This window comes from Colossoma macropomum, unplaced genomic scaffold, assembly GCF_904425465.1.
Source record: "Colossoma macropomum unplaced genomic scaffold, Colossoma_macropomum, whole genome shotgun sequence".
Taxonomy (NCBI): domain Eukaryota; kingdom Metazoa; phylum Chordata; class Actinopteri; order Characiformes; family Serrasalmidae; genus Colossoma; species Colossoma macropomum.
The window spans coordinates 38,181,686-38,209,492 of NW_023494791.1; the positions used below are offsets into that span (position 1 = coordinate 38,181,686).

Consider the following 27,807-nt stretch of genomic DNA (forward strand, 5'->3'; position numbering starts at 1 on the left):
GATGATGATGGTGATGATGATGATGATGATGATAACCTTTATCTGATTACCAGTATCGATATCTGGTCAAAATGCTGGATTGGATAATGGAGGGATGGGGGGAAATGGAACTGATCTGCCAGATCTAGCATACAATATGGTATAAAATACCATATACCATAGAATTGCTTGTAGCACAACAAAATGTTTTAGATCTTTATGAGAAGTGCTTCAATCAAAAAGATTTCATTTGAAAGCAGAAGCTTAGAGGTTTTTAAGGAAAAAAAATCAGTAGCAGCATCAACCAATGCTCAAGTTCAAGATGTAGTATTGTGCCATCAATACTACTACTACTACTACAAATAATACTAATAATAATAATAATAATAATAATCATAATAATAATAATGTTTTTCTCACATTCTTTGATAATTTACTGAGTTCCTAAACAAAAACCATGGAAATTAAACATGACCAAAGAGATAAGCAGCATAGTACACATAAACAAAAACAACATAAACAAAAGCAGCAGGAGCAGACAGTTCTTTGCCTGTATTGGAGGGAACTATCGAACAATGCATTGCAAAGCACATAGATTGCATTGGCACAAAACCTTCTGCTTGCTGAAGCGGTTTCGCTGCAACCTGAGCAGTGATTATAAGCGCTCAGTACAGGCTAAGTAAACTGAACTGGAGTAAACTCCTGTGTTTGTGTGGTGCTGTATGTGTGTATGTATGTGTATGTGTGTGTGTGTGTGTGTGTGTGTGTGTGTGTGTGTGTGTGTGTATGGATGGAGACAGGGCGCCGGTATTAATTATGTAAAAGTGTGGCTGTGGGTTCTGACGAACAAGTGTGTGTGTTTGTGTGTCTGTCTATCTGTGTGTGTGTGTGTGTGTGCACGTGTTTGAGAGATTGCACAGATGGCAGAGAGCGGCTCATGGCTCACTCTTCTCGTCATGCTTGGCCGTTCTCCTCCTCCGCACGAGCTAGCATTTCTCTGGCACAGCTTAAAATGCTCAACACCTCTTTACACCCACACATACAACTCTACTGGAGCACGCTCAAAAACATAACGGACTACAATACCCATGATTCTCCTTGCACTTCTCCTGTCAGAGTAATTCCCAACTCACTGGCCATTTAATGTCATAATATTCAGTAGTGTTACATACTGTAACATCGATGTAGCTTAAATGTGCCTGTTTCTTGAATTATTTGATCTCCAGAACTATTATGCTTTCATGTTTGTTTATATAGCTAAAATATATTAATAAACATATAAACTACCATTAAATGTTTATAATTCTTTTTCACACTAATGTTTTAGGTTTAGTGCAGTGTAATACAGTGCAAATTTAGATAATCTAAGGTACATGACAAAAAAAGTACATTTAGATGTCCTAAGCAATATTTCAAGTATCTAGTAACAAGAAGTATTTCAAGGATTAATAATGTACTTTAACAAGGCATTCAACTCAAGGCACATGGATGTTAATTTCATTTTAGAAACGTATACAGCTCTGTTCACCATTCTGGACAGATCTAAGATTTTGTACGTTTTTTTATACTATTTCCTTGTCAAGCTGCACAGGACTAATGTATTAGAATCAATGTATGTATTTTTCTGCCACCATACTGGTTTTACATTTTTGAAAACGTTGATTCCAACCTTTTTAATGGTAGTTTAGATACATTAATATTATGTTTATAGTGTTTATTACTGCTATATTGAATGTCTGAGAACTGTTCTCTGTCCTTTGGTTGTTTGTGTCCTTGTTTTTTGGCGCCCCATGTGACAAGGTGTGTTGCTCCTTCACATACACACGCTGATTGACTCACTCACTCTCTCAACACGTGCACAAACATCTCTCTCCCTTTTTTGCTCTTTTTCTCTCTCTTGTGTTCTCTCTCTCTCTCTCTCTCTCTCTCTCTCTCTCTCTCTCTCTCTCTCTCTCTCTCCCTCCTGACCCCACCCCTCTGTAATTTGATCTCAGTCTGCTTTGTTCTGGAGCAGTAGGAGAGTCTGAGTGGTCTCTGTTTTGGTCAGACCACAACAGACAAACAAAGGTAATGCTGCTAAGGTTTGTGTCACATGTCCTACTGCTGGCTGTGACTGTGGTACATTTCCAGCTGATGACAACTCTGATGATGCAGTTATGTGTTTAGACTCAGCATGTTTTGATACTGCACTATGTGCAGTTTTAGTGTAAATGTGTTGGTGAGAAATGTAATGAGGTGACATGGATCTCGCATTTTGTGTGTGTGTGTGGGGCATTGGCATGGCAGGGCTGTAGTGCTCTGCGTATGTTGCAGTGGGGTTACTGTTCAGAGAATCAGAGATTAGCTCTGTAACAAAGGGCCTGTGGATGGAAAAACAGCTGGCGGGGGTGCATTGTTAATCGCTTTTAAAACCAGACGGCGAAAAAATAAACAACAACAAAGATTCAGCATTCCTCACTTTCCCGGACTATACTGTGAGCAGCCTGTGATGTCGTCTGAAGTTGTTTTTCTTTTGAATTCCACACCATCAGAATGTCCTGAGGAGCAACTGTTCTCTTCTTGTTTTGCTTTAGGGCCGAGACTTTGTTCATTGCTTAATGAATATTGACTATGATGTTATCCATTATATTGAGTACTATTCAATACTATGTGGTATTGTGATATTTAAGCTTTTATTATGACGTACAAATAACAAGTTCTTATAATATAAATTATTTTAGTTATCCAGGACTTGCCATGGGCAAATAAGATTAATTTAAGTGTTAAATTGAATGTCCAGCAAGTATGGTATGTGTAAGTAGTGAAGTGCTGTTGCAAACTTAATCTGGGCCTGTTGTTGGTGATATGAGCAGTTAAGACATGAATCATATACCAGATACTTGCAAAGACAGTTTGTGTGGTTCTTAGTAACTAAAAGTAGTGCTGGATGATATTTTGTCTGTACCCCTATTTGTGTCATTACAACTATGTTGATTTTCTGCATTTAGCAGTATTGATAGATAACAAAATTTTAGAAAACAGTCAGTCAATGCCATTTGCAGGGTGCTTCAGATTGTTTTGGAAGAATTGGCCAAAATGCATTAAAAGAAACCCTGAATTAAGTAAATAACTTTCTGGAAATTTGTTTTCTGTGTTAATAGTTGTTGGTATACTTTTAAGAGAACCAGAACCGAATAAACCTGTCCAGTCAAGTCAGGTGTGTAACACAGTATTGTAACATAGAGTAGCAGTACTCAGAAAGCATGGAGTCGTTAACTTCATTAATACTGACTTAATTATCATTACGAAAACATGATTTTGTGAAAAATATTGTTAAAACAAATGTATTGACTTCTACTCAGCAAGAACCCAAAGAAGGAAAAAGTGAAAGGATTTTTGTGTTTGCTTTGTTGAGTCTGAGTGACCTCTGTTTTTGTCAGACCACAACAGGCAAACAAAGCTAATTCGGCTAATTCAGAGCATCTGCTACAACACGTTCAGCCTCATCTTTTCTGCCTTCTCTTGACAACCCATGTTTGTGATTTGCTGAGGCCTAGATTTGGAGGCCTATATATAGGTCCAAAGCCTCCTCTGTGTTGGAGAATGCTATGCAGTCTGCAGAAATGATTGACACTGGAAATTACTGTGCCATTCCTTTATTGAGCAAATTGTTTTTAAAAAAAAATAAATCAAGAAAAGGTATGTGTTCTTTTGTTGCCCTTGAAGCAGCAAGACCATCCTACACTTTTATACTCTCTCGACGCTTCACACATGACGTTCTAGTGTTTGTATGCTCCAAACATAAAGGAGAAAACATTTACCGAAAGGTACCTTTGTCTTTGCTCTGTATAGAACATTGTTTTAATACTGCTGTGGAACATCCAGGTGGCATTTAAAGTTATGGTTCACTTGAAGTGAGAGTTTTCCCATCACTTCAAATGTAGTTGATTTCAGCCAAGACATGTTTGGTGTCTGAAGTTTACTTTAGTTTTGCACTGGAGCTCTGAGTCTAATGCAGCTAGTATGTGGTGTAAGTCTCTAAACTGTGGCTGACAGACATCTGTTACATAAGCCTTATGACTCCAGTCTTAAGAAGCTAACTTTGGATACCAAACATATCTTGGCTGATCAACAGCATTTGCCTGCGGGGGAAATTTTGTAAATTAGATTTTTTCAGGCAATCATTCGATCACACTTTGCTTTCTATTTCTGGGATAAATAAGCCATTCATGCAGAATTCCTCATCATTCCAAAGGACTTACAGATGTTTTGTAATAGCTATGTACTGTCAACTATTTTGACTATAAAAAGCATACAGTTTATTAGATAGTTGGAAATAAGTCTTTATTGTCTTTTGTCTTTCTGTTATCTAATGGGACAGGACTACATGTTCTTAGTAGTACTTTAACAGGCGTATTTTCCTTTTCTTCTCTCAGTCGCTGTTTTGTGATCTTTGAGCCTTTTTGGGTTTTCTAAATTCATCTCCTTTCTTCTCCAGCAGTGAGGAAATACTTGTCAGTTTTGTGTTTTGCTGTGGGCTGTGTGGCGAGTTAGATCAGAGAAAGTCTGTGGGGAATTTAATGTTGTTCCCTGGACACATGCTTCAGAAGAGCAGAGCACGGCGCAGCTCAGAGAGAGCAGCAGCTACTGCTAAGCCTGCGGTCAGTCTGGAGCAGGGCTGCATCAGAGCAACCACGCTGACCATTTCCCCTCAGTCTCCGTTTCTGTCTGCCTGTCTCTCACATTCCATCAGTCTCTTTCTTTTTGTCCTTTCTTTCTTTCACTGGAGTCATTCATTTTCTCACTTAGTCTCTCCTCCATCTCTCTCTGTCTCTTTCGGTCAGTCCTCCACTCTCCTCGCAGTTCTTTTTCTTGACACACTGGCTAGACTGTGGTGAATTGGTTCTTTCACTGTGCACTGAGATGACCTGTAATAATGACCTGTCTAGGACTGGAAACATTTCACAATGCTCTCCCTATAGTTAAAACAGTAGTGCTAAATAGGCAGAATTTCACAGCTAACCGTTACATAACAGCTGGTTGTTTTGTGGCTGAAAGAGTCTGGTTCATGACCTTTTTGACTGTGGACCATGTCTAGGCTTCTCTCATAGCATGCATGCCTAGGTCATGAAACATCCTGTCTAGAGCCACTGAACAATGCCTGTGTTTTCATGGACTAATATCATTTTAATTTAGATTCAATTTCACTGAGCAGAAGTCTTAGGCACCTACAAATGTGCATTTAAAAAGATAATACAATGCTCCCAAGTGGTGTTTGTCCTATTATCAAGAGATCACACGGTCAGTCCCTGGTGATGCTGCAGCCATCCGTGGCCAGGAGTCCAAGAGAGCACAGTTGGCCTCACTCTCTGGGTGGGTAGGATGGCCCCGCCTCTCCCCCCATCACCCAAACACAATGCTGGTCAGCGCAGGCGTCTGTTAGCTGATGTAACAGGTCTGGCGGTTGGCGCGTTTATCCGAGCCCGTTCAGCTGTCTAGTGATGTTGCACTAGCGGCAGTTCGAAAAGATGCGGTGACGCTTCACAGGTTTGGGCCTTCACACTCCTAACGCTGGTGGTATTGTGTGATTGGGGGAGTCCTTACTAGCGGGTGGAATTGGATACGACTAAATTGGGGAGAAAATTGGAAAAAGGGGAAAAAAAGGTAATACATCCAAATAACATGATTTTTATTTTTAGTAGTAATTTTATGCAGGCCAGTATTCCTTATAGTTATCATCCAATACCTGGTTTGGCTTATCAGCACTTAAATCAAGTGTGTTGGTGGTGGATCATAAATCGACTACTTTTCTTTGAAAACAAAATCTTTTAATGTACATTATTTTTCTGCCAAAATCTTACTGCCAAGACAAGAAAACTATTTGCTGAGGTGCCTAAGACTTTGCACAGTACCCAATGGGTGTGAAAACAAAGCTTTCTTGGGAAAAAGTGTACCTCCTGAAAGACCAGTTTTATGCCAGTACATTATTCAACAGTAGTGAAACTAAAACTGAAAGTCTAACAAACGCCTATGAATGTCTTCTCTCTTGTGGCAGGCATGGAAGAAGCGGTGGTTTGTTCTGCGCAGCGGGAGGCTGACAGGAGATCCGGACGTGCTGGAGTACTACAAGAATGACCACGTGAAGAAGCCCATCCGAGTGATTGACCTGAACCTGTGCGAGCAGGTGGACGCCGGGCTCACCTTCAACAAGAAGGAGCTGGAGCACAGCTTCATCTTCGACATCAAGACCATCGACCGAGTCTTCTACCTGGTGGCTGACACCGAGGAGGAGATGAACAAGTGGGTTCGCTGCATCTGCGACATCTGTGGCTTCAATCCCACCGACACAGACGGTATGTGGAATTGAACTTGTATCTTTTACAACCACAGTAACACAAATGGTATTATATGACTATATACTTACATTATTACTATTACTAGAACCTGGCAAACAGACTTGATTGAATTAATTGACGAATGAACAGCAAATATATATGATTCAAAAATAAGCCAAACCAAGTCAACAAAGCTCCAAAATGAACACAGCAGTGTTTCTTAGATGTTTTTCATTTGTCTTTATCACTGAGGCTGTGCAGTGTTTTTGCCAAAGTATTTGCTTCCTGCTTCCCAGGCACAGCAGCGCTAATGAGGTGCTGACGATATTACTGACAGCTCAGGTTACCCCTGATCACTTTAATTGAAACATTGTGCGCAGCCGAGCGTGTTTAATAAGATTTCTAGAATGCACAATGAGGTGTAGGGTACTCTGTGTGCTTGGATTAGAAGCCCTGTACCGTACAGTCATGTGTGTAAGAGTAAGGGTTCTACACGTATGATTACTCCTTCAGGCTGACAGACTGACTCTCGAAAAGCATAGATGGCCATGTCTGCATGCTTTTGTGTGTTTGTTTTGCCTCTGTATTTAGGATTCTCATTCAAATTAATACAGCTTTTCTGAATGATATTCATCTTTGGATTGAAGTGCTTACTCGAGTGGCTTGCAGGGGTATTTTGAGTGAAAATTTAGTTAAAGTATTTGTTGCCTTCGTGAAAAACAAAAAATGCTTGAAGTGTTTTCAGAGATATTTTATTAAATATTCTCTGTCAAGTGCTCTTGCTTATCTAACCACTCACAGCAATTAAAAAACTGCCGTATAAATTCTGCAGTTTGCAGGCTAGCTGAAAATATCTTCTTTCTGACCACCCACACAGATTATTAATTAAAGTAATTGTGATCCAGTCACAGACAGAACTGCTTATGACAAAGTATTTGGGGAAAAAAGTGCAGGCTGCATGCAGATTCAAATCAATTCCGATTAATTTAGCTTTAAAGGCCTTTATTCACTGAATGTGATTTATTCGAAAGACAGTAAATGAATTTGAACACGGGTATAAATCACGGCATCTTGCATATCAAACGTGATTTTTTTTTGGGTTGGCAATAACATTTGCCCTCTGTTCGAACTTTTGCCGGCAACAGAAATTCTCTGACCAGTCACAGTCGCCTCTGTTGTTGGCAAGACAACAACCAAGGTGACAGAGCAGCTGTGTTCCAGCAAGTGGAACTTTTCCACAAACAGTAAAAGGATCAGAATCTCCAAAAGCAGGTCAAACTGAGTTACAAACACCTGAGTTAACTGTGTACGAACTCTTCAGCTTCTGAATGAAGTGATGAAGCTGTTCATGCTTTCACTTTTCCAAAACGGACACTAGCCCAGTGTTACCATTTGTCCTTTTTGCTGGGAGCAAAAAAAGTGGAGCTTATTTGCACTTGAAGACATCCATCTCGTTTGTTTTGTGCTTCATTTAATGTCAATCTCCAAATAATTTTAAACTCAGCTAGAATTAGGTGGAGAAACTCCCTGTTCTCCTCTCGCTTTTCTAAAGTAGAATGCATCGTGCCCAATAGACTATTTATTTATTTATTTATTTATGTATGTATGTATGTATGTATGCATGCTTAAAAAAGGAAATTTCACAAATGGACAGTAATGGGTTAATTGTTCATAGATGTATTGATTTCTTGTGTATTGAGACGCTGATTGAGGCGAGGCCAGTCTGGGCCCTCCTACCCAGGCCCAGGCCCAGCAGCGAGGCTTCAGCTCAGACAGACTCAGACACGCTGATCTCCGGCCTGGAACCCGTAGTGTGGTGCTGCTAACACAGCGGAGTGGGCGGCGGGAAGACAAACACGAAAGGGGGATTTTCCCAGTGCCGAGATGAATCAGCAGCAGTGCCTGACAAACAAGAGGGAGGGGGGGAGAGAGAATGAGTGAGGGAGGGAAAGAAGTGGAGAGAGCGAGGGAGAGAGAGAGAGAGTGAGCAGTCCTCCTGACTCAGTCAGCCTTGAGAAGCCTGCACTTAGAGGGTGAAGTCAAAGACTTGAGTGAGTGGGTGCTGGAGTTTGTGCGTGTGTGTGTGTGTGTTTGTGAAAAGCTGTAAAAGCATAAGAGATTTGAATAGCAAGTCTGATATGAAACACATGCCCACAGAAAGAGGCACTCTCCACAGACCTTGAGAAAAAGCTCATCTGAGCACTGTGGAAATCATATTTCAAATAAATGGCCAGAGATCAACAAAAGCTGATTTAGAAACCATAAATATGAAGGCAGCCCTAAAAAATAATCAGCGTCTTATGTGCTGCCCAAAGCATCTGCTAATTGGTGCATAATTTTGATGCCTTTAAAAGTCGGGTTGTGCCGTGAAACCCTACAGCCATCTCATTTGTACTGAGTACCTGTGACATAACACTGTATTGCAGTACATTCAGTTATTTATTGGGAAATGGATTTCTCTGATAATGATTTGCCTGTTCTAAAAGTGGTCTTTTTCGTAACCTTTTCTCAGGTGCGTAAAGACTTGCAGTGTCCTTCAGATGTATGACTCACTGCAGCTCTGTAGAGAAAAAGCCAGTCCAGCTTTTACACTGTCTATAATTTGTAGTCCCCCTCAGATAGACATGATTGCAGATCAGTAGTGTTTTAGGCCAGAGATACCAAATTTAGTCCACTGGGAAAAGGTGGGCTGTGTTTAGTTTTCAGAATCTGAAAATGACAATTATATGTTTATGTATTAATTTGTTTATTTTATATGTATTAACTTATTTTTGTAGGTCAAGTATGCATTTTTTTTGTAAATGTTTGTAGCTGACTAGCTGTAAAACTGTGAGTATTTTAGATTTTCACTTTCCTGACTCCTGACAAATTTGTATGCTTGGTGTTTGTTGTGCATAGACTCGGCAAAGGCGTCTCACCAGGCTGCTGTGAGTGCGGGTCTGGTGGTGGATGTGCCCCCTCACGCTGGGATGGTGGGGCCCTCAGTGCTGGCCAGTGTGCCTCCTCCGTACCAGCCTGTCAGTGTCAGACATCTGGAATCTTCCTCCAGCCTCGATGACACCCAGGACTACCTGCTGCTGCTTCACTGCGAGAGCAAGAAACCAGAGGCCAGCAGGTAAGACAGAGGATTGATGGATAGATGGATGAGCAATCATATCTCATCCCTCCTCTTTTTAGTTTAGAATAAACTGCTCATTTGCTCTTGTAGATCAAAGCCCATTAGATAGACATGATTTGCCAGAACCATTGACTGAACTTTCATACCACGTTGTGACTACTGAAGATTCTGATGAAAAGTGTGTGTGTGTGTGTGTGTGTGTGTGTGTGTGTGTGTGTGTGTGTGCGCGCACATGCGTGTGCACGCTGCAGTCCTGTGGCACTCTCTCAGAGGGGAGTGGAGCAGGAATACCTGCTCTTGGAGGAATGTGAAAGCAAGAGTGCTCCTCCTGACAGTCTGTGAGTGCACAGCATGTGTGTGTGTTTGAAGTGAAATAAATATAAAACAACATGCAGTCATATACGAAAGTTTAAATACCTCTGGGCAGATTACGTTTTATTGATTTTCTAAGTGAACTGTCGCATCCTTTACAGAGAACAAACTTAAATATGACATTTTTCTTCTAATTTCGTGCACAATTTCTGTTTGTTTGCAATGTTTAATTTTTAGGCCACATTTTGTTTTATTTGCGTTCTCGTGCGTGTGTTCTGTAGAAGATTTTTTAAATACACAAAGTTTATACACACACGCAAACCATGCATGAACATTTATTAAACTTGGGCTACATTCATGATGCAAGCAAACATGACCTAAATTCTGCTGTCTTCGTCTTTCGTGAGACAGACAAATGGGTGGAATCTGATGGTTCCAATTTTGATATGGTCTACTTTTATATCTTGTAATCTGATACGTGTATGTCTGAACAATCAGGTTAAAATTCATGTGCCTTTTTATGTCAATTTAACTGAATCTTCATCCTAATTTCACAAAGAGAAACGTAACGTCATCAAAATGCCTGCTTCTGTGTTTTCTTCACATCTTTCGTTTTGGAAGACAAGCGACACAAGCAGGCAGTGTAAATAGGTGGCACGGTACTCTCTAACCAAAAAAAAAATCATACCAAAAACTCTTCAGAATAATAAAAGAATATTTCAGGGACAAAAAAGAGAAACAAAATCATCAAAAGAGCTTCACACAGATCAAATGTCTTCCAGTATATACTGCTGTTTCGGATTCCCTTTGTTAGTATTCTTCTTTATGGCGGGAAGGTGAAGGAAACTGAGCTTCTTTTCTCCATTTAGTTGGCTTCTACATTTAAACAAACACATTCTTTTTTTTTTTACTCTTTTCTGAAAACTTTGTTCAGCAAGGTTGTTTTACTGTATACTTCTTTCCTCCAAGTTTTAAAGTAGCAGTTCTCACAGCTCATTGTGATGTTATGTTAAAGAAGCCTATTAATCTGAATGAAAGATAGAGGACAGTTGTGTTTGTTGGATGAGCGTGTCGGGTGGATTGTTCTTTTGCCCCTGTTCAGGAGCTCGTAAGTTAAAAGAGTGATGTGTTCAGACTCATAAATGTATAAACAGAACCTCGAGACCTAGCCCACATCCAAATACTCCTAATTGGTCTTTGTGCCAGCAAAAAAAATAAACCAGATACTATTTAATGAAAAAAAGAGTGAACTTCCTGCATAGTCTTATCTTAGTCTGATAATCTGCAAGCGAGAGAAGGGAACAGAATCCAAAGCTGAAAAGTTCCAAAAATGAAGTGGTTGACATTTTTTGTGGATTCACTTAAAATCTTTCCATTATTATTATCAAATTATTTTATTCATTCTTTCATTCATTCATCCTTTTGATTCCATATTTTCCTTTCTGTATCTGCACATACAGACTAAAGTTCTCACAACACATAGCTGTAGAGGAATGTTCCAAAATCTCTTTGTGCATAACCAGACACCACAGTTTACTTGAATGCATGATGAATGAGTGTGCTAACCCTATCACTTAATGTGCTTTACTTTTACCAGGCATGTTAAGTAATCCAGATTTAAAAGATTAGTGGGATGTGTTGGAATAAAAGATGTCAGAATTGCTCAAAAATTAGTGTTGCTTGTAGTGTTGCACAGCATGGTGGTGAAATACTATCTAAGCTGTTTATTATTATTATTATTATTATCTGTAAGTATTAATTTATGTTCCCATTTTGTTGCAACAGAGCTGAACACTCTTTCATGAGCAGCTGAAATAATGTTAGTGTCTGTGGTTTCTGACACAGGGCCCATGGTGAGTGCTCAAAGTCTACCTCCTCCGAGCCCGACTGCAATGACAACCTCCCATCCCACCGCACACCCACCTCCTCCACGGGCAAGCATTCTTCGGTTAACGGCTTCTTCTCTTCCCAGCATGTTGGACTGTATGACTCCCCTCCCTCGCGGGGGGCCAGTCTATCTGCTGATGCTCAGGGCCTGTACCACCTGCCCCGTAGCTACTCACAGGACACTGTGCTTCTGCCCAAGTCTGCATCTTCACCCCCTGTACCTGACACGGATCCGGGTGAGCTCTATGTTTTTAACACGCCCGCCCGAAAGCCCTCCTTTGAAGCCCAGCTCAGGAACCTGTCCGTCAGCTACGATATCCCGCCCACACCTGGCAGCAACTGCACCTATCAGGTACCTCGCACGGCAGGGGCAGAAGCTGTTGTCACGGCTTCAGACGTGGTGCCTCCTCCTCGCCCGCCTAAGCCCTCGCTGGGTGCAGCAGCAATACCACCTGATCGGTCGCCCACAGATACGTACTGTGTGCCGAGGTCAGTGTCAGAGACGGACACTAACTACTGTGTGCCTTCTGGGGCAGGAGGGAACAAAGCTCTGAGGAGCAACACCATCGGCACTGTGGATTCTTCTCGCCTCCGAAAAGGTAACTGCCATCTGCTGACCAGTTAGTTAAACTACAGCTCAGCAAGAGGTAACAAGAGCACAATTTAACATCTTACTTTACAAAATAATGTGATGTATAGCTTAATGTATAATTGTGTTTGTGATAAATTGTCAGTTAGGTTATATAATAGAGAGACCAACAAAAAGCCAGCCAACAGAAATCTTCATAGTAGTGTGAGAACAATGTAGTTGTTTCTGAATTGTTGCTGTGGATTCACATTTTAAAACTGGGTGCACCAAATGTCTGACTTCTACTGTGCCTGAGTAGTCTTGTTTTGGCTCCCTGTAGCTGTGTGCAGTGGTTTGTTTACTGTGCTCTGATCACAAGTTAGTCCTGTTTCTACCTTGACACAATGTCTTGCAGGCCAGTACACGCCAGTGCTTCTAGCTTTCACTCTGTCAACTCTGGTCTTTGTTGAAGCTCATTTTAGGCTTTCTCTGTGCTGAAACCTTCGGTTTTTGGCCCCTTTGTAACTTGTAGTCATTAACAAGCTAAATAAGTCAGATTATAAGTACTAAAGCTTGGTTTTATAGCTGAATGGATGTTAGAGTAAAATGATGATAAATTACAGTCAAATGATCATATTTCAATCTCAGTTTATGTCATTACTATATTCTATTTTGTGCTCTTTATTTATTTATTTTTCATTTTTGCAGATTATGGATCCTCTCAAGACTGCTATGATATACCCAGATCTTTCCCTTCAGACAGAAACTGCTCCTTTGAGTTCAATGAAAATTTCAACAACTATTTTGTGAGTTTATTTTTATGTGATTTTGGTGTTAAATGGTGTTGTTTTAAAAGCTTTGTAAGTGATCAGTTCTGTTGTACCTTTATCAGTGAAAGTTATTTATATAAAAGACGTTCAAGGTTATACCTTCTATGTTGTGTAGTGTTTTTTGAGTTTTTTTTTTTTCTGATTTGAATAAATGAGGGGGACAGGTCTTAATCTTTAACCTTTAACATGTTTCTCCTCTCATATAGAAAAATAAAGGTATGCTACCTGTGGGGAGCGCCTCAACAGAGGACATGGATGAGAACTATGTTCCTATGAGTGCCAATTCCCCATCACACCACCGTTCAGGCAGCCTGTCCGAGCCAATTCAGGAGCCCAACTATGTGCCCATGACTCCAGGCACAGTAGAGTTCCCCTCCCTTGGAAAGCAGGTGCCCCCACCTGCCCACATGGGCTTTCGCTCAAGTCCCAAAACCCCCCCACGCAGACCTATGCTCATCACTGACTGCCAACCACCCCCAGTCGACCGTAACCTCAAACCCGATCGCAAAGGTGAGCCCTAAAGGTGTGTATGTATGTGTGTGAGTGTGTGAGTGAGAGGCTTGGTTTTAGCTGTGTGTGGCTGTGCAGGATTATTGAGTGCTTTATGGGAAGCCATGAATGTGTATGTGAGATGTATATTTGGTCATTTCTTTGTGTCTGTGTTTAAATAGACTTTTCACTGCATCCATGCATTGTGTATCAGTGTTGCAGTAATCTTGTGGGTTGGTATAGAAGTGGTATCAACATGCTTGTCATTTTACTGCTATAACACAGCATACTAACTGCCTTACACGTTCATTCATTAACATGTGCTGGCCCATGCTTATGAAATTCCCTCACTCAGTAGTGTATAAATAAGGAGACCCTTCGTTATTTTTGCCATAAATTAAAACTAATTGACCGTGCTATACACACAAATACTTTTTCAGAGCAGCAGTTGCGAGGTTGGATGAGCTTTACAGAATGTATCCCATTCAACTAGAAATCCGATTCATTCTAATGAGAGTTAGTTACACACAGATTTGAGGCAGTTTAATCAAATTTCATGTTGCTAGGGTAGATCTGATGTAATTCATTTTGTTGTGTAATCAAACCAGCATTAGTGGACCGATATTTCAAACCTGCCTAGTTTTGATTAGGTACAACAACATGGTCTTGCTTAGTATTGTAGCGTTTTACACTGGAAACTGGTTATTTATCATTAACAACTGAATAGGTTTTTGTCAGCATGCATGAAGCTTGTCCAACCTCACGACAGTTGCTAAGAGAGAACATGGAGCATTTGACAGTTCAGTGTCACTCTTAGATGAATAAAGGTAAACAAATTTAGTTCTCATTACTAGAAGTAGCACTCATAAGCTCACATCTCTAGTGGCTCTCCCCAGTTTAGCCAAGAAGACTTTCACTACAGAAAGCCACCTTTTAGCCAATGGAGTGAACCTAGTCTGTGCTAGTGTTACAGTGGCCTCTGCCTTTGTTAGCTGTTAGCATGTGACCTGGCTAATGAAAGAAGCTATTGTCCCGAGGCTCAGATCTGTGTATGAGGCAGCCTGACCGCGCTGTTAGCCTGGAGCGGTCACCTCTGTCCCCATTGTCCCTTTCTCAAAGGCCCTTTTGATCGGCAGGCTTGGAATAGGAATTTTAATCAAATTTTGCTGGTGTTATTGATCTGAGTGTGCTTAAGAAAATACATATACAGAATGCTGTAATATAAGTTAATTGATCAAAATGGTTTGTTGACAGTGTGCATGATGAATAATGCATGTTTTAAGAAACTAAGAAACTGCCTGATGTACACACCCTTTTATATCTGATTGCCACATAAAGATTTTGATTAAAGGTGGCGTTTCAGTAACCATGGGCCAGACACAATGTCACTCTCAATGGAAAAGTTCTTGTGCTTTGCTGCCATGCTTACTAATTCTGTGGTGTGCACTGGACTGCAGATTGAAGACGTTCTGTTTGGCACATATGCGGTATTTGCTAGTCTGTGTGGGACATGGCTTTGAATAGGCTGTTATGAGAGAGACATGGTGTTCTGTTGGGCAGTCACAGGCTTTTCTCTGTCTGTTCATGCCTCTCGTCGACTTTCTCTTTGTTTTACCTCTATTGTTTTCTTCGATCACATCTGGCTGCACTTTGTTCTTCCTTAGAAAACTATCCTTTTAGCATTTTTATTATTTTTACACGATTCTCTCTCACTGTTTTTGTATTTCACCCTGTTACTCTTCTGCGTCTCTTTTATATCTCTTTCTGGCTCTCTTGTATCTGAGGTGGGCTTGTGTTCAGTGTACAGCTGAAGTGCATTCTCTTGCTTTGGGTCTTTGGGTCATGGTAGATTTGTGTGTCTTTGCCTTCTCCTCTTGCTGTGTTGATTGCCACAGCTTTCACTGTTGCAGTTCTGTGCTGGGTATTGGGGCATGTCCACAAGTGAGTTTGGAACGCTGAGTTTTGAAGAAACATCCCTAAACACGACTGTGCGACTGAGGCAGTGTCGGTGTGCGTCGTTGTGAATTCTGTACTTACAAACGTGCGTTTAACCCTGTGCATGCTGCGTTCTGGGCTTTGCTTCAGGGGAAGCCCTTCCTGTTGCATGACCTAAGTGCATGATTTGTTGCTATGGCAGCAGCAAAATACATATCTGTGCAGCAAAAGAGTGAGAAAGTGTAAAGGAGGAGGAGTAGGCGTAGGTGGCCATGCTTTTGCTACATTGCATGAGGGCAAAGGGTTAAAAAAAATAATTATACACACACAGAATATAGCACATTATTTCAAAAGGGACGTGTAATAAAAACAAGTTTTTTTTCACCAATCAGGTCAGAGTCCTAAAATAATCAGAGCTAATCGGGCTGTCGGTCTTGAGCGAACCGACTCTCAAACCGTAGGTGAATTCCGAGGACGTCGTAAGGGTAGGTACCACCAAAGACCGCCATTCTGCTGTTCTCTCTTGTCTGCCTGTCATCTGAGCTTTTATCAACACTTAACAAGATCTCTTCTGAACATTTCAGTTCTTACTTACAAATTCAAAAACAAAACAAGAATGTGCTAAAGAATATGTAGATATCACATTTATGATGAGTATACTCGCCTTGCAGGATGGTTTTATTGCTTCAGATTCCCTTATACTCTCAGATTTTATTTAAGAATCTTACGGTGTATTATTATGAATTACTCACTGCAGGGGTAGACATTCATGTTGGCCATAGCTTTTCACATTTTGACCACTAAAAATGCAGAGCCTGAGGCCTGGTTGGCTATGTGCTTTGGAAATTTTCTCTTTGCGTTTTTTCTTTTATAACAAACCTGTCTGGTCAGATACATAAGTAATTAGACAAATCAGATTTAGTCACAGTTTGTTAACTGTAACCACTGCGATAGCTAATGTGATGGTGTGGTTGGCCCCCTGCTGAGCTGGTCCACCTGATGTCATAGATGTGGTTCCATTGATTGAAGTTTGCTTATAACACTAAAATAAGGTCTTAAATAAAATAGTGTTAAATAAGCTGCCATTACACTGGGAGGTTATCACTGCAGTAGCTAAACTTTACCTAGTGACATAACCTAGACTGGATAAAGTCAAGACGAACCAGCTTGGCCAGGGGGGACCACCACACTCACCACAACGGCGATATTTTTATTACTATAAAATGTATTGATGTTTATCGGTGCTGAAGCATGTTTGTTAATTGTTAATACAGTATATACGAGCCGACAGCGGAACGCTACAATATAATAAACATATTTCTATCATCCGGGCCACAAATTATTCATTTTGGTTACAAGAGTTGTTGGCTTGGTGGCCCATCTGTCTACCCCTGACTGCTGTGAAATGTGAAAGTTATGTTTTTATGAGAATGAGGAATTACCACATAGGGGTTTAAGGGGTTTACACATGTGAAAAGCATGGGCAGTTGGATGTGATTTTTGCAGCTCTTTCAGCTGTTGCTGACATTTGGGTCGAACCAAAATCAGTGAAGCAGGCTGAAGTCACACAGATGTGCACGCACACACAAAACATGCTGTATGCACCATCAATGTCTTAAGTACTGACAACCTGCTTTCACCCTTGTATCACTAACTTCATACATCTTGATACAAGCAAAACGTTAACATGAATAAGCAGCTCACATATTTACATTGCCATTGCTCAGCCATATTCACAACATGCAGAGTATGTGATGGTTTATCATGATAGAGGGACTTTGTGAACCGAGAGTGCTGTGTTCCAGAAGAGCTCAGTTAGGGCTTTGAAATCCATATCAGTAGTGTGCGCTGTCTCTGTCCTCCGGTGTGTTGGTACCAGATGGTGTGGCTTTGAGACGATCCTGTTTAGCCATGGGAAAGCATGTTTCTCTTTGGTTGCCAGATTGGTTGCTTCTCAGCTCATCAGCACTGTAGGCCAGCTGTGAGAGCTGAATCAAAACTGTGAAATTAAAAGGAGTCTGGATTTGTGTTGTAACCTCCTGACTGTGTTTTTTAGCTCTTGCATGAGGCTGCAAGTCACGGGCAAAGTCCTGAATGCCTTAAAAGTAATTCTCTGAGGTCTACAAGAAAGAGCTTACTTTCTTTTGTTTCTGGAGTCTGCTTTTTTGTACCTGCTTTGTTAGAATTACTGAGAAACTATTTTTTGGTTGTAAGTTCATTTTTGAGATTATGAAACATAGCTTAAAAAAAACCCTACAGTTTAGATGGTTAATTAGTGTGCATTAGTTACTGTACTAAGTCAGCCTGATTGGGGCTGTTTTTTGTGGCCAACAGCTCCCTCTGCAGGCACATTCATTAATGCTGCTCTATTCACCAGTAGTTTAATGCCCAGAGCCCCCAGTGTAACCTCATCCAAAGGGTTTGATAACTTAGCTTGAATCCCATGTGTTAGAAAAAGGAATATACAAAGCTCTGCAGTCTCCTGTGACTTTCATAGAAAACTGCCATTCTATACACAATACACTGAATGAATACATGGATTCACGGAATATCTACTGTGCATGCATTGTAATTTCCTAGGGGTCTTTCTTTCTAGGTAAGGAAAACATTTTGTTAAATGATGTGCCATACATGCAGCTTTCATAATGAAATCAGTAATCCTCAGCAATATCTTTGACTTCTGCACTTTTACCAAAATGTACATTTAATGGAAACATGATGACCCCAGAGAACTTCCGTCTCTCAAGGTCTCTCAAAAACTGTTTGTCTTGTACCTAATCTGAATGTAACATTTATGCCTTTTGTTATAGCCAAACCAGCCCCTTTGGACATCAAACCACTTCCTGAGTGTGAGGAGTTTATTACACCAGTCCGTTCACCCGTCACCAGGTCCTTCACCAGGGAGTAAGTGTCCATCATTATACACTAGGTCTGGTTAGCAAGTCTACTGTTTTGTTTCAGCATCACCCAGTGACCTGTGGGCTAATCTTTCTCAGACTATAAGTACTGAAACTGATGTGAACTGCTTAGAGCCACTTATCTGGCTGCTGCTGAAAGGAGCTACCGTCCAGGCATGGTTTTGCATGGCCTCTGGCCAAGAGGCACATTAACTAACCCTTCATCCAGTACTGTAGTATTGTCCTAACTCATTATGATGGCGCTTGATCATGATGTGAATTCTTTCACACTTAAGTGTTCACAAGTAATGACTGATAGATTGTGAGTGATTAACCTTGAATATTCTTAGCCAAGGAGGTCCAGCAAAATCTGTTCATCCAGAAAGACAGACAGCTAAAGATCAGCTAGAGACGTGAAACACAACACAAGTTGTGTTTGTGAACATCTGTGTGCGAGAGAATTTTGCACGTGTGACTGAAAGAATGCGTGTGCATGTGTGCGTGCGTGTGTGCGTGCGTGTGTGTGTGTATACAGAAGCAGTAGTGTAAAGGTTGTCATGGTGCTCAGCCCCTCCAGGTTCCCCATGCCTCCCAGGCCGCCGTCGGTGCATAGCACTGGCTCCAGCACCGACTCCGAGGACTGTGATGAGAATTATGTCCCCATGCAGGACACTAAGAAATCTACAGATGAACCAGTATGTAACCGCAGCACCACTCCCCAACTCTTCCTTTACTCTTCAGTTACAGCTCCTTTTATAAATAGCTTGTTTATGGAAAAAGAGCTCAGTACATTTTTAAGTCACGTTTTTGGTATTCTATTTAATTTCTACTAAGTAATTAAGTAATGTGATAACATACAGTCTCTGTTGGTGCTGCATAGTAATTTGCCGTGAGATTCTACTTTCAAAATATGTGAATTGTTGTAGTTTCCTCTGCTTCTTCCCCATCTCCTCACCAAATAATATAATAGTGTAATCATTTAAATTATTATCATTTAAAATGCGGAACACAGCTTATACTGCCTTTTTTGCTACCCCTCAGTTTTGATTTTCAGTATGTAATCAGGGTGCAAACTGAGGAAGTCAGTGACCTGGATAGAAGGACTCCTCTCATCCTCTCCTCCCTCCACTCTTCTCTTTTATTTCCTCCAGTTTCAACAGTTCTGTTTCTCTCTTCATTTTCTCGCTCCACCTGACAATGTGGGTTCTAATAACTTTTTGTTGTTGTCTCCTTTGTTTGCATGGACCAAGTTGTCATATGAAGCCTTTATCTACAGTCTATAACTGCTGAGACAGCAGGAACCTGTTTTTGTGATGACAGGGCAATGCGCAGTATAATGGCACTAACATGCGTGGGTGTGGCACATACATTTTTGGTATTTTGGGGTCTAGTGCAGTCAGTAACCTGGCACAGTTATAAAAGGGGATTAGGTTAGAATGACTGCACTGTCAGCAGGCCTGGTTAGGTGTGCTGCAGTGACATCCAGTCAAAGCAATTCCTATCAATCAGTGAACAGTGATGTTTGTCTAATGGCAGGGCATTGCCACCTTTGTTGAAAATAAGTGTTAAATTACTTTTATGGATAGTCAAAAAATATATCATCTAATCGATTTCACGTTAGTATTTTAGTAGTAACTATAAGCCTCAGGTAACTTTGTGTTTAAAAAATTTTTTGAGTTTAAAAAAAAAAATTCCCACTGCGCCAGTGGATTTTGAATGTCACCCCAACCCAACCACTGTGTCACACATTTCTGGCCTCCAAAATAACAGAAAAAAATGCACTTGCATGCAACTAAATTAGCCCCATACTGAAATTATAGAACTAAATTGCTTGTGCTTGCATTAAAAATGTAGCCCGTGTAGTCTACTTATGTTTGGTGGTTTACAGTGTTGACAGCAATGGATTCTTTGTGGTTTATCACAAACTGCATCATGTGCATTTAAAACCAGCATATCAGGACGCCTTCATATGACTAACAGGTCCAGTTTTTTTTCCTGCCTCTGTACTCATCTTTTTTTTTGTTTCTTTCTGTGCATTTGTTCTTTTAGTTCTTTGCTGTTCAACACATTTTGCCTTCTCTTCTGGTTTCCTCTCCTTTATTGTTTTGCCATTATCTTTTGCCCTGACACCTTTTGCTGCTCCTCTCTTCTCCTGCCTGTTCCTCTGCTCTATAGAGAGGAGTCCTTCTACTGCACGGTGCCGATCACCCCCGTTAAGAGGGAGGTGGCGGGTCTAGAGCACTTTGAGGAGGTGAGCAGGGGTGCTAGCATGTCCTAAATTCTGATAGCTGCTGATAGAGTCCAGACTCCTCACAATTAATACAGCACATCTCAACAATCAAAGTTACCTGACATTACTGATCCAAGATCAGTACTTAACAGCAATCGCTGTACATGCTCGACCACTTTTGTGTTTATAGTTTGTGTAAGTTAATACCATTAATAATTCACCCAAATATTATATATAGCTAGAAGTTCAGCAACTGCAATTTTACTATCATTGAAAACACAGGCTCTGACTACACAAAAAGTTTTGTAATTTTGTCTTTTATTAGGTTTATGTGTTTAGATGTTCAGTGTCTCCTAGCTTTTAGTCCATTTTCCATCATAGCTGTATTTAGATCATTCTGTAGTTAGGTTATGATTTGAAGCCTCAATCTGGAATTGCAACTGAGTGATGTTTGTAGTGAACCTTCCTCCAATAGTTCTAATCCTTGTGTTGTTTCAGTTGTAGTTCCAGTCTGGAGCTTTAATTCTGTTAATTCTGAAGATGAAAGTTAAAATAAACATTGTTGACTAAATGAAGTGGTACTCACTTTTATCATTTGGGGGGGATTTCAGAAGCTGGGACCGCCCATGAATGCAGATGGTGGTGGCAGTCCCATGGTAAAGCCCAAAGGAGACAAGCAGGTGGAGTATCTGGACTTGGACCTGGACCCTGGCAAATCCACTCCTCCTCGTAAGGTGCGACAACATACTAATCTGCAACATAGAGAACTGACACGTCCAAAACCTTCTTGTAGTCATGTTTCAGTAATACAGCAGTGAACATACAGTGTAATCAATGAAATCACACAGTGCAGCTCAATATAATGAAGGATGTGCTCAAGTGAGCATACAGGGACAGTATGTAAAATACTAATAAAAGAGAAAGCAGTTTTTGTTAACTTTAAATCGAAACAGTACAGAGAAAAGATATTTAATGTTTTACTTTGTCAGCTTCACTGCTTTTGTTAAATGTACAATCATTCTGAAATTAATGCCTGACAAAAATTGGGATGGTGAATTTTAAACCTAGCAATGTTGTGAAATGTTCAAAAACAGCTTAAACTGGTGATGCAGTCATGCTTTGGTATAAAAGGAGCATCCAGGAAAGACCTTGTCCTTTTTAATCAAGGATGGGTCGAGGCTCACCTAAAAACACATCAATGAATAATCCAACAGTTCCTCGAGAACAACGTTCCTCAATAAGCTTTTGCAAGGATTTTAGTTTTCTCCCCCTCTAGGATGCAATATATCATCAAAAGATTCAGGGAACCAGAGAAATCTCTGTGTGTAAAGGGTAAGGCTGAAAACCACAACCTAATGCCCCTGACCTTCAATCCTTCAGAAGGTATTGTATTTAAAAACTGGACTCAGGAATACTTTGACAAACCGCTACCAATAAATACAGCCCGTTGCTGCATCCTCAAATGCAAAGTAAGACTATGCACATGGGAAGACATATGTTAACCAAATTAAGAAATACCGCCAATTTTCCTGGGCTCGAACTCCTCTGAAATTGGCTGATGCATAGTGGAAATGTGTATTGTGGTCTGACAAGTCAGCCTTTCTGATTGTTCTAGGAAATAATGGATGTTGCGTTCTCCAGGCCAAAGAAGAAAAGGGCCATCCAGATTGTTATCAGCGTGAAGTTAAAAAGTCATAGTCTGTCATGGCTTGGGGTGTATTAGTGCCCATGGCATATACATACTTGGAAGCAATATGTACTGCCTTCTAGATAACATGTTTTTCAGGCATGTCCAGGCTTATTTTAGCCTGACCAGCATGGCTGCGTAATCAGAGTGTGGGTGCTAGACTGGCCTGCCTGCAGTCCAGATCTGTCTCCCATTGTGTGGCACATTATGATGCACAAAGTAGAACAAAATCCTTGTATGGCTGTGCAGCTGAAGGCTTACATAACAGAAGAATGGCAAAAATTCCACTTTCAAAAGTGCATTAATTGGTGTCTTTAGTCCCCAGATAATTTTTATTTGCTGTTAAAAGGAAGTGATGTAACACAGTGGTGTGTCCCATCTTTTTTACATACTTTAAACATATTTTAAAAAGATAAATTTCATATCAAATAGCATGCTTTGTAATGTTTAATACAGGGCAGAACATAATTTTGCAATTAATTTTTGTACAAGAAGCATAATTCTGCAGTGTGAAGGTTTTCTATGACTATTGTGAAATCATATTACAAAAAGAGGATAATGAGAAAACCATGCAGTGTTAGGGCTGGGCAAAATGATAATATATGTCATTATCATGAAAAATTCTGCCACAATACAAACAATATGCTTTCTGAACATATGTGTATCGTCAGTACTTGTGGAACACTGACCAACTGCATGTTTCATTATAAAAAGAGCAAAATTTGTCTCATTTAACGGTCCTAAATGTCCTGGTCAGATGTCTAAAAAAAATTTTGTAACTTATCTTGTCATGAAAAAATCATATCATGAAATCTTTATATAAAATCGTGATATTATATTTTTACTGTATCTCCCTCCTCATTGTAGTGCATGAGATCTGTCCCCCTGTATTACTACAGTACAATTTCAGACAGTGCAGCTCAGACAGTTTACCTTTGAGCTGGCTTTCACCGTTTTTCTCTTTTTTCATTGATGCATAGCAGTGTCATCGTTATTTTGGCTATTACATTTTTATTAGTGTTATTAGTGTTTTGGTTAGTTGGAAGTTTGTCCAGTTCTTTCACCATTAGAAATTGCTATTTAATTTGTGAATTTCATGTTGAACACTGATTTTAAAAAAAGACACAAACAATACAACACAGAGACTTTGTAAATAATAATAGATATCAAAAATATATTACCTGCAGCCTTACTGGCACATTATATGGTTGTAATAATCAGTGATCTATCTTCAACCCGTTCTCTGCAGAAGAAAAGCAACGGGGCTGGCGTGGCAGTGTCTGACGAGCGGGTGGACTATGTAGTGGTGGACCAGCAGCGCACTCAGGCTCTGAAGAGCACCAGAGAGGCCTGGAGCGATGGCCGCCAGTCCACTGAAAATGACACTCCTTCCAAAGGGCCCAAGTGACCCATTCGCACCCCGTTCCCTCTCCCTTGTCCTCCGGGATCTGCACCAGGCTTGGGATCGGAGTGCCCCATGTGGAAGTGTGGATACCACACCTCCATCTCTTCCTTCAGCCCAGACCCCTATGTTTGATCTGGATTATACTGTGAGAGAGACCCCGGTTCATCGGCTGGTTTACACTGCCACCTGGCTGAGGGAAAGGCAACTGCATGGAGGAGAGTTGTCTTTGAAAGTGCCGTGTATAAGCTGAGAGACGATTACAGTTGGACATATTGTGCTGTGTCAGGGCTGAAGGAACTTCTAAACCTCGCTGGTTGAGAGCCCTGTGAAAACTATGCTAACATAGCAGCGAGAGACTTTCATTTGTATCAAGTGGACACTCGCTGCCTCCCCTAGTCATTAGGATTTTCCCCCCCTTTTTGGTATTAATTTTCAACCTGAGTTTTGTCACCACTCTTGTGTTCATATTGGGTCATGGAGTGATATGTTAACTGGTTGTTTGACTGACATCGCTGGGTTTACCACCTAACAACTCACACTTCTTTACACATTTACATATTAGATTTTGCAGAACTGCCATGATAGGGTCCTGAGAATGCTCTGTATCAGCAGGATGCATTCTGTTTTGTTAATTTCCAAGATAATCTGAAACTTTGGTACATCCTGGTTTCTTTTTTTATTTCTGGTCTTATGGTGGTTATCACATGTAAACCACTAGCGCAATCACAAGGTTTCGAGTGAAACGGAGAGAGAATTTTACCAAGAATTTTAGCAAGTAAGAATGCAAAACTCTGTATAGTGTTATGTATATTAAAGAAAGTGTCCTTTGTATTGAATATCTGAGATGTAAAGGCTTTGGTGTGACCTCTGCAGGATGGAAGTCTGCACCCTCAGAGTATCAGGAACTACGAAATGATCTAAGTGATGAAATCAGGAACTGTGATAGCTATTAAGAGTCAGTGAAGGCTCACTGTTTTTATTTTTTTGTTTTTTCTTCAATGCAAGGTATCAAAACAAGACAAGTGCAGACGTCAGGTACTCACTGAAATGATTAACACAGCAGTTGCTTTGTAATTTATTTCTTTTTTTTCCTTCACCTACACACCATGAAATTTGGTCTTGCGATTCATGTTCTCAATAGGGTTTTAACAGCTCAAGATAAGTTAGGATAAATGTTTTCAGCTTTTTCGCTGTATATGATGCCTTCTTGGAAGAAAAAAAGAAAAGAAAAGCCAGTCAGGTAGTTTTCAGGAGTTGTACATTGATTCTTCATTCCTTTTGTGACTGGTCTTTTGATATATTTTATTGCCACTTTGATAATGATAATTTATTTCAGATGGACGTTTCATAGTTTCTGGAGATTAACTGCCTTATCATTACAACTTTTACTATTTGAACGTTGTACATATGATCAGCTGTGTAATTGTAGCTAAAGTTAGAGACTATATAGACTTTCACTGCGTGCGTAAGAAAAAGCTTCACTAACTACCAACTTCTTAAGCCAAGGAGACACACAGACGTGTGTTGCAGCACCGTCAGTGGCTTTCGCTGTATAGACCTGCACAAACTTTGAAGCCTGTTCTCTTTATTCAGATCTCTAATTATGCTCTCTCCTTTCTGTTTAGCCTTTTTCTTTACAAGAGCATTCTGCAGCAAAGTAAACCTCAGATTTTCGTGATGCTTTATATCTTTTTTTAATGAATCAGAAAGAAATGTACATTTTAAAATAAACTCAATAAAAAAACTGACATGCATCTTACAATAACTGACTCCAAGTGTAGCCACATCTTTATGATGTTTATGTTTATAATGCTTGTTTGTTACTAACAAAAAAAATTAAAGGTGAACTTAAGAATTGAAGGATGTTGCTACCACTGTGCACCAACTCAAACTTCCAGCACAGCCATAAAGTGAATTGAGGGAGATCATCTTTTTTGTTCAATAAACAAAAATGTTCTCCCCAGTTTGGTCATGGCATGTTCCACCTGCTAGCTTGGTTTCCCTGATCAAACACCGCTACAAAGCTGGGAGGGTGAAGGCTAGTAAGTGCTTTCTCAGAGACATGAGGAAAGAAGTGCCTTTAATGCAACGCCATTGGGCAGATCAACACACTGGGAGAATTGGCAGTTCTGTTACGTTAGCTAACTGCATGATGAGTGTGGAGGAAGAGCCATCCTACCCACCCAGAGAGAACACAGCCCATTATGCTGTCTTGAACTACTGGCCATGGAAGGTTGTGTTATTGCCAGATATTGAACTTGCTGTTTCCCAACAATACAGCAAAATTTCACGTCGAGGATGTTCTTATGGAGATTCATTTTACACCATTATTTAAATGAAAAGAGAAACTAACAAATATGGATCATTTGTCATCTTTCATTTTAAGATAATGCGTTTGGTTTTGTAGTATTATTATATTTATACTAATTTTTAAAATTCTGATTCAAAGTGAAATATTCCACTTCTTAAAAGAGCCCTATTTTGTTCATTCTGCTATATTTTTTGCAAAAAACTGGTGCTACAATGTATTAAAAAGTGGGATATTCTACTGACAAACAAGATAATCCTAATGTGATCATGGTGTTTAGTTTATACAGGTCTGTTCAGACTAAATTATTTCAAAGTCCTGAAATAGCCACTTATGCCTGAGAGCAAACTCTAAATAGGAAATTCTAAGCTAACATCTAATTCTGAAAATATTAAGGCTGTAGTTTTATCAAGCATTGTAATTCCTGTTATTTGGTTTTAAAACAAGTTGACATTGATTTATTTACAGTGACTTTACATTTTAAATAGTATCTCACTTCATCTTTCTATTTGTCCCATTCAAACTAAAAAGGAAGACTAGAGGGGTCAGATTCTCTTGAAGGAAATGCAGCACTGGGTGGACAACCAAACGTTTTTTACCATACAAATAGACAATAGGCTTCAATTTAACTGAAACTGATATTACTGAGGTGCAGGTGAGCACCTTTGATGGACAGGTATGATCTCCTTATCAAATTCATATAAGGCACTAGAATGCAGTAATAAGAGTGTGAAACATGTTTCTGTGGGAGGAGCTCTAGACCACACTTAGATTTGCAAAATCTCTAAAGGTCCTTGAGCTTCCTGAACTTTGGCAGGGAGTTTGCTGGGTAGGACCCCCTTTTGCTCTCAGAACAGCCAGAGTTCTTCATGGCATGGATTCAGCAAGGTGCTGGAAACAGTGTCTGGTCCATTTTAACATGATTGCACTATGTTATTGCTGTGGATTTGTCCTGTACATTCATGCCTCAAATATCTTGTTCTAGCACATCCAAAAGTTGCTCTGTGGGACTCAGATCTGGGGGATGGGGAGGCCACTGAACGTCATCGGCATGTTCGTGGAACCAGTTTGAGATAACTTGTGCTTTGTGACAAAGTGCATTATCATGGAAATTATTTATTCATATACTAATAAAGTGGCCAGAGAGTGAATAAATAGTGAACAAATAATACAATACCACACAATGCAATATGTTTTCTATGTGGCTCGATTATTAGATTGGAACGCTATATAATGCACAGCTTTGTTATATATAGTACTTTTATATTATAGATTGCTCTGATAACGTGAAAATGGAAACATTAACATTAACATAAAGCACATTCCTGCCAATATACTATAAAATTGGGTAAATGAAGGCAAATAAGGAATGTTAATTGTATTTCATACAGAAATTAGTATAGTATATAGAACTTGTTCTTCTTTCACACACTTGAATATATGATAAACATCACTGATATGTGAATACATAAAAATGTTACCAGATGTTACTAACATGCAGTGAAAAGACTGGTTCAGTTGGTTCAATGTTCCAGAAGGCCTTGATTTTACCATCACTACCTATGGGTTCAATGATCATTTTAAAAGATGAATGGTCTAGCTAATAATGCGATAATAACGTTAATAGTTATGAATTATGTTAATAATAACAGTTTTAAATAACAGGCTTTCTGTGGGCTAACTGGACCACATTGTGTCCTCATTACAGTTTCTCCTTGCATACGGCTAAGCTAGCAGGCTCCAATAATATTCAGAGTAAAGCTTTGAGTTTAAATCTTAACTGAAAGAGTCAGCATCCAAGCTGTATCATCCAAAGTGAAGAATGTTACTTGAATGTCTGCTACAAGC

The 27,807-nt window shown here is 40.0% G+C and overlaps 1 protein-coding gene across 14 annotated transcripts in view; it reads left to right on the forward strand.

The window, feature by feature from the left end:
• The window catches only part of gab1 (GRB2-associated binding protein 1), a 72,821-nt gene extending 47,411 nt beyond the window's left edge, over positions 1 to 25,410 (forward strand). For 6 of the 14 annotated variants that reach the window (XM_036575010.1, XM_036575021.1, XM_036575023.1 and 3 more), the window contains 11 exons: positions 6,014 to 6,311; positions 9,192 to 9,408; positions 9,663 to 9,749; positions 11,569 to 12,209; positions 12,887 to 12,984; positions 13,215 to 13,518; positions 15,825 to 15,917; positions 18,243 to 18,336; positions 18,865 to 19,024; positions 21,171 to 21,293; positions 23,496 to 25,410. In XM_036575010.1, coding sequence (XP_036430903.1) covers positions 6,014 to 6,311; positions 9,192 to 9,408; positions 9,663 to 9,749; positions 11,569 to 12,209; positions 12,887 to 12,984; positions 13,215 to 13,518; positions 15,825 to 15,917; positions 18,243 to 18,336; positions 18,865 to 19,024; positions 21,171 to 21,293; positions 23,496 to 23,654 — 2,274 coding nt within the window. In that variant the 3' untranslated portion in view covers positions 23,655 to 25,410. Of the gene's footprint in view, positions 1 to 6,013; positions 6,312 to 9,191; positions 9,409 to 9,662; positions 9,750 to 11,568; positions 12,210 to 12,886; positions 12,985 to 13,214; positions 13,519 to 15,824; positions 15,918 to 18,242; positions 18,337 to 18,864; positions 19,025 to 20,504; positions 20,581 to 21,170; positions 21,294 to 23,495 lie in introns of all 14 variants that reach the window. The other 8 variants (XM_036575013.1, XM_036575012.1, XM_036575018.1 and 5 more) reach the window with 8 other exon arrangements.
• The last annotated feature ends 2,397 nt before the right edge of the window (positions 25,411 to 27,807 follow it).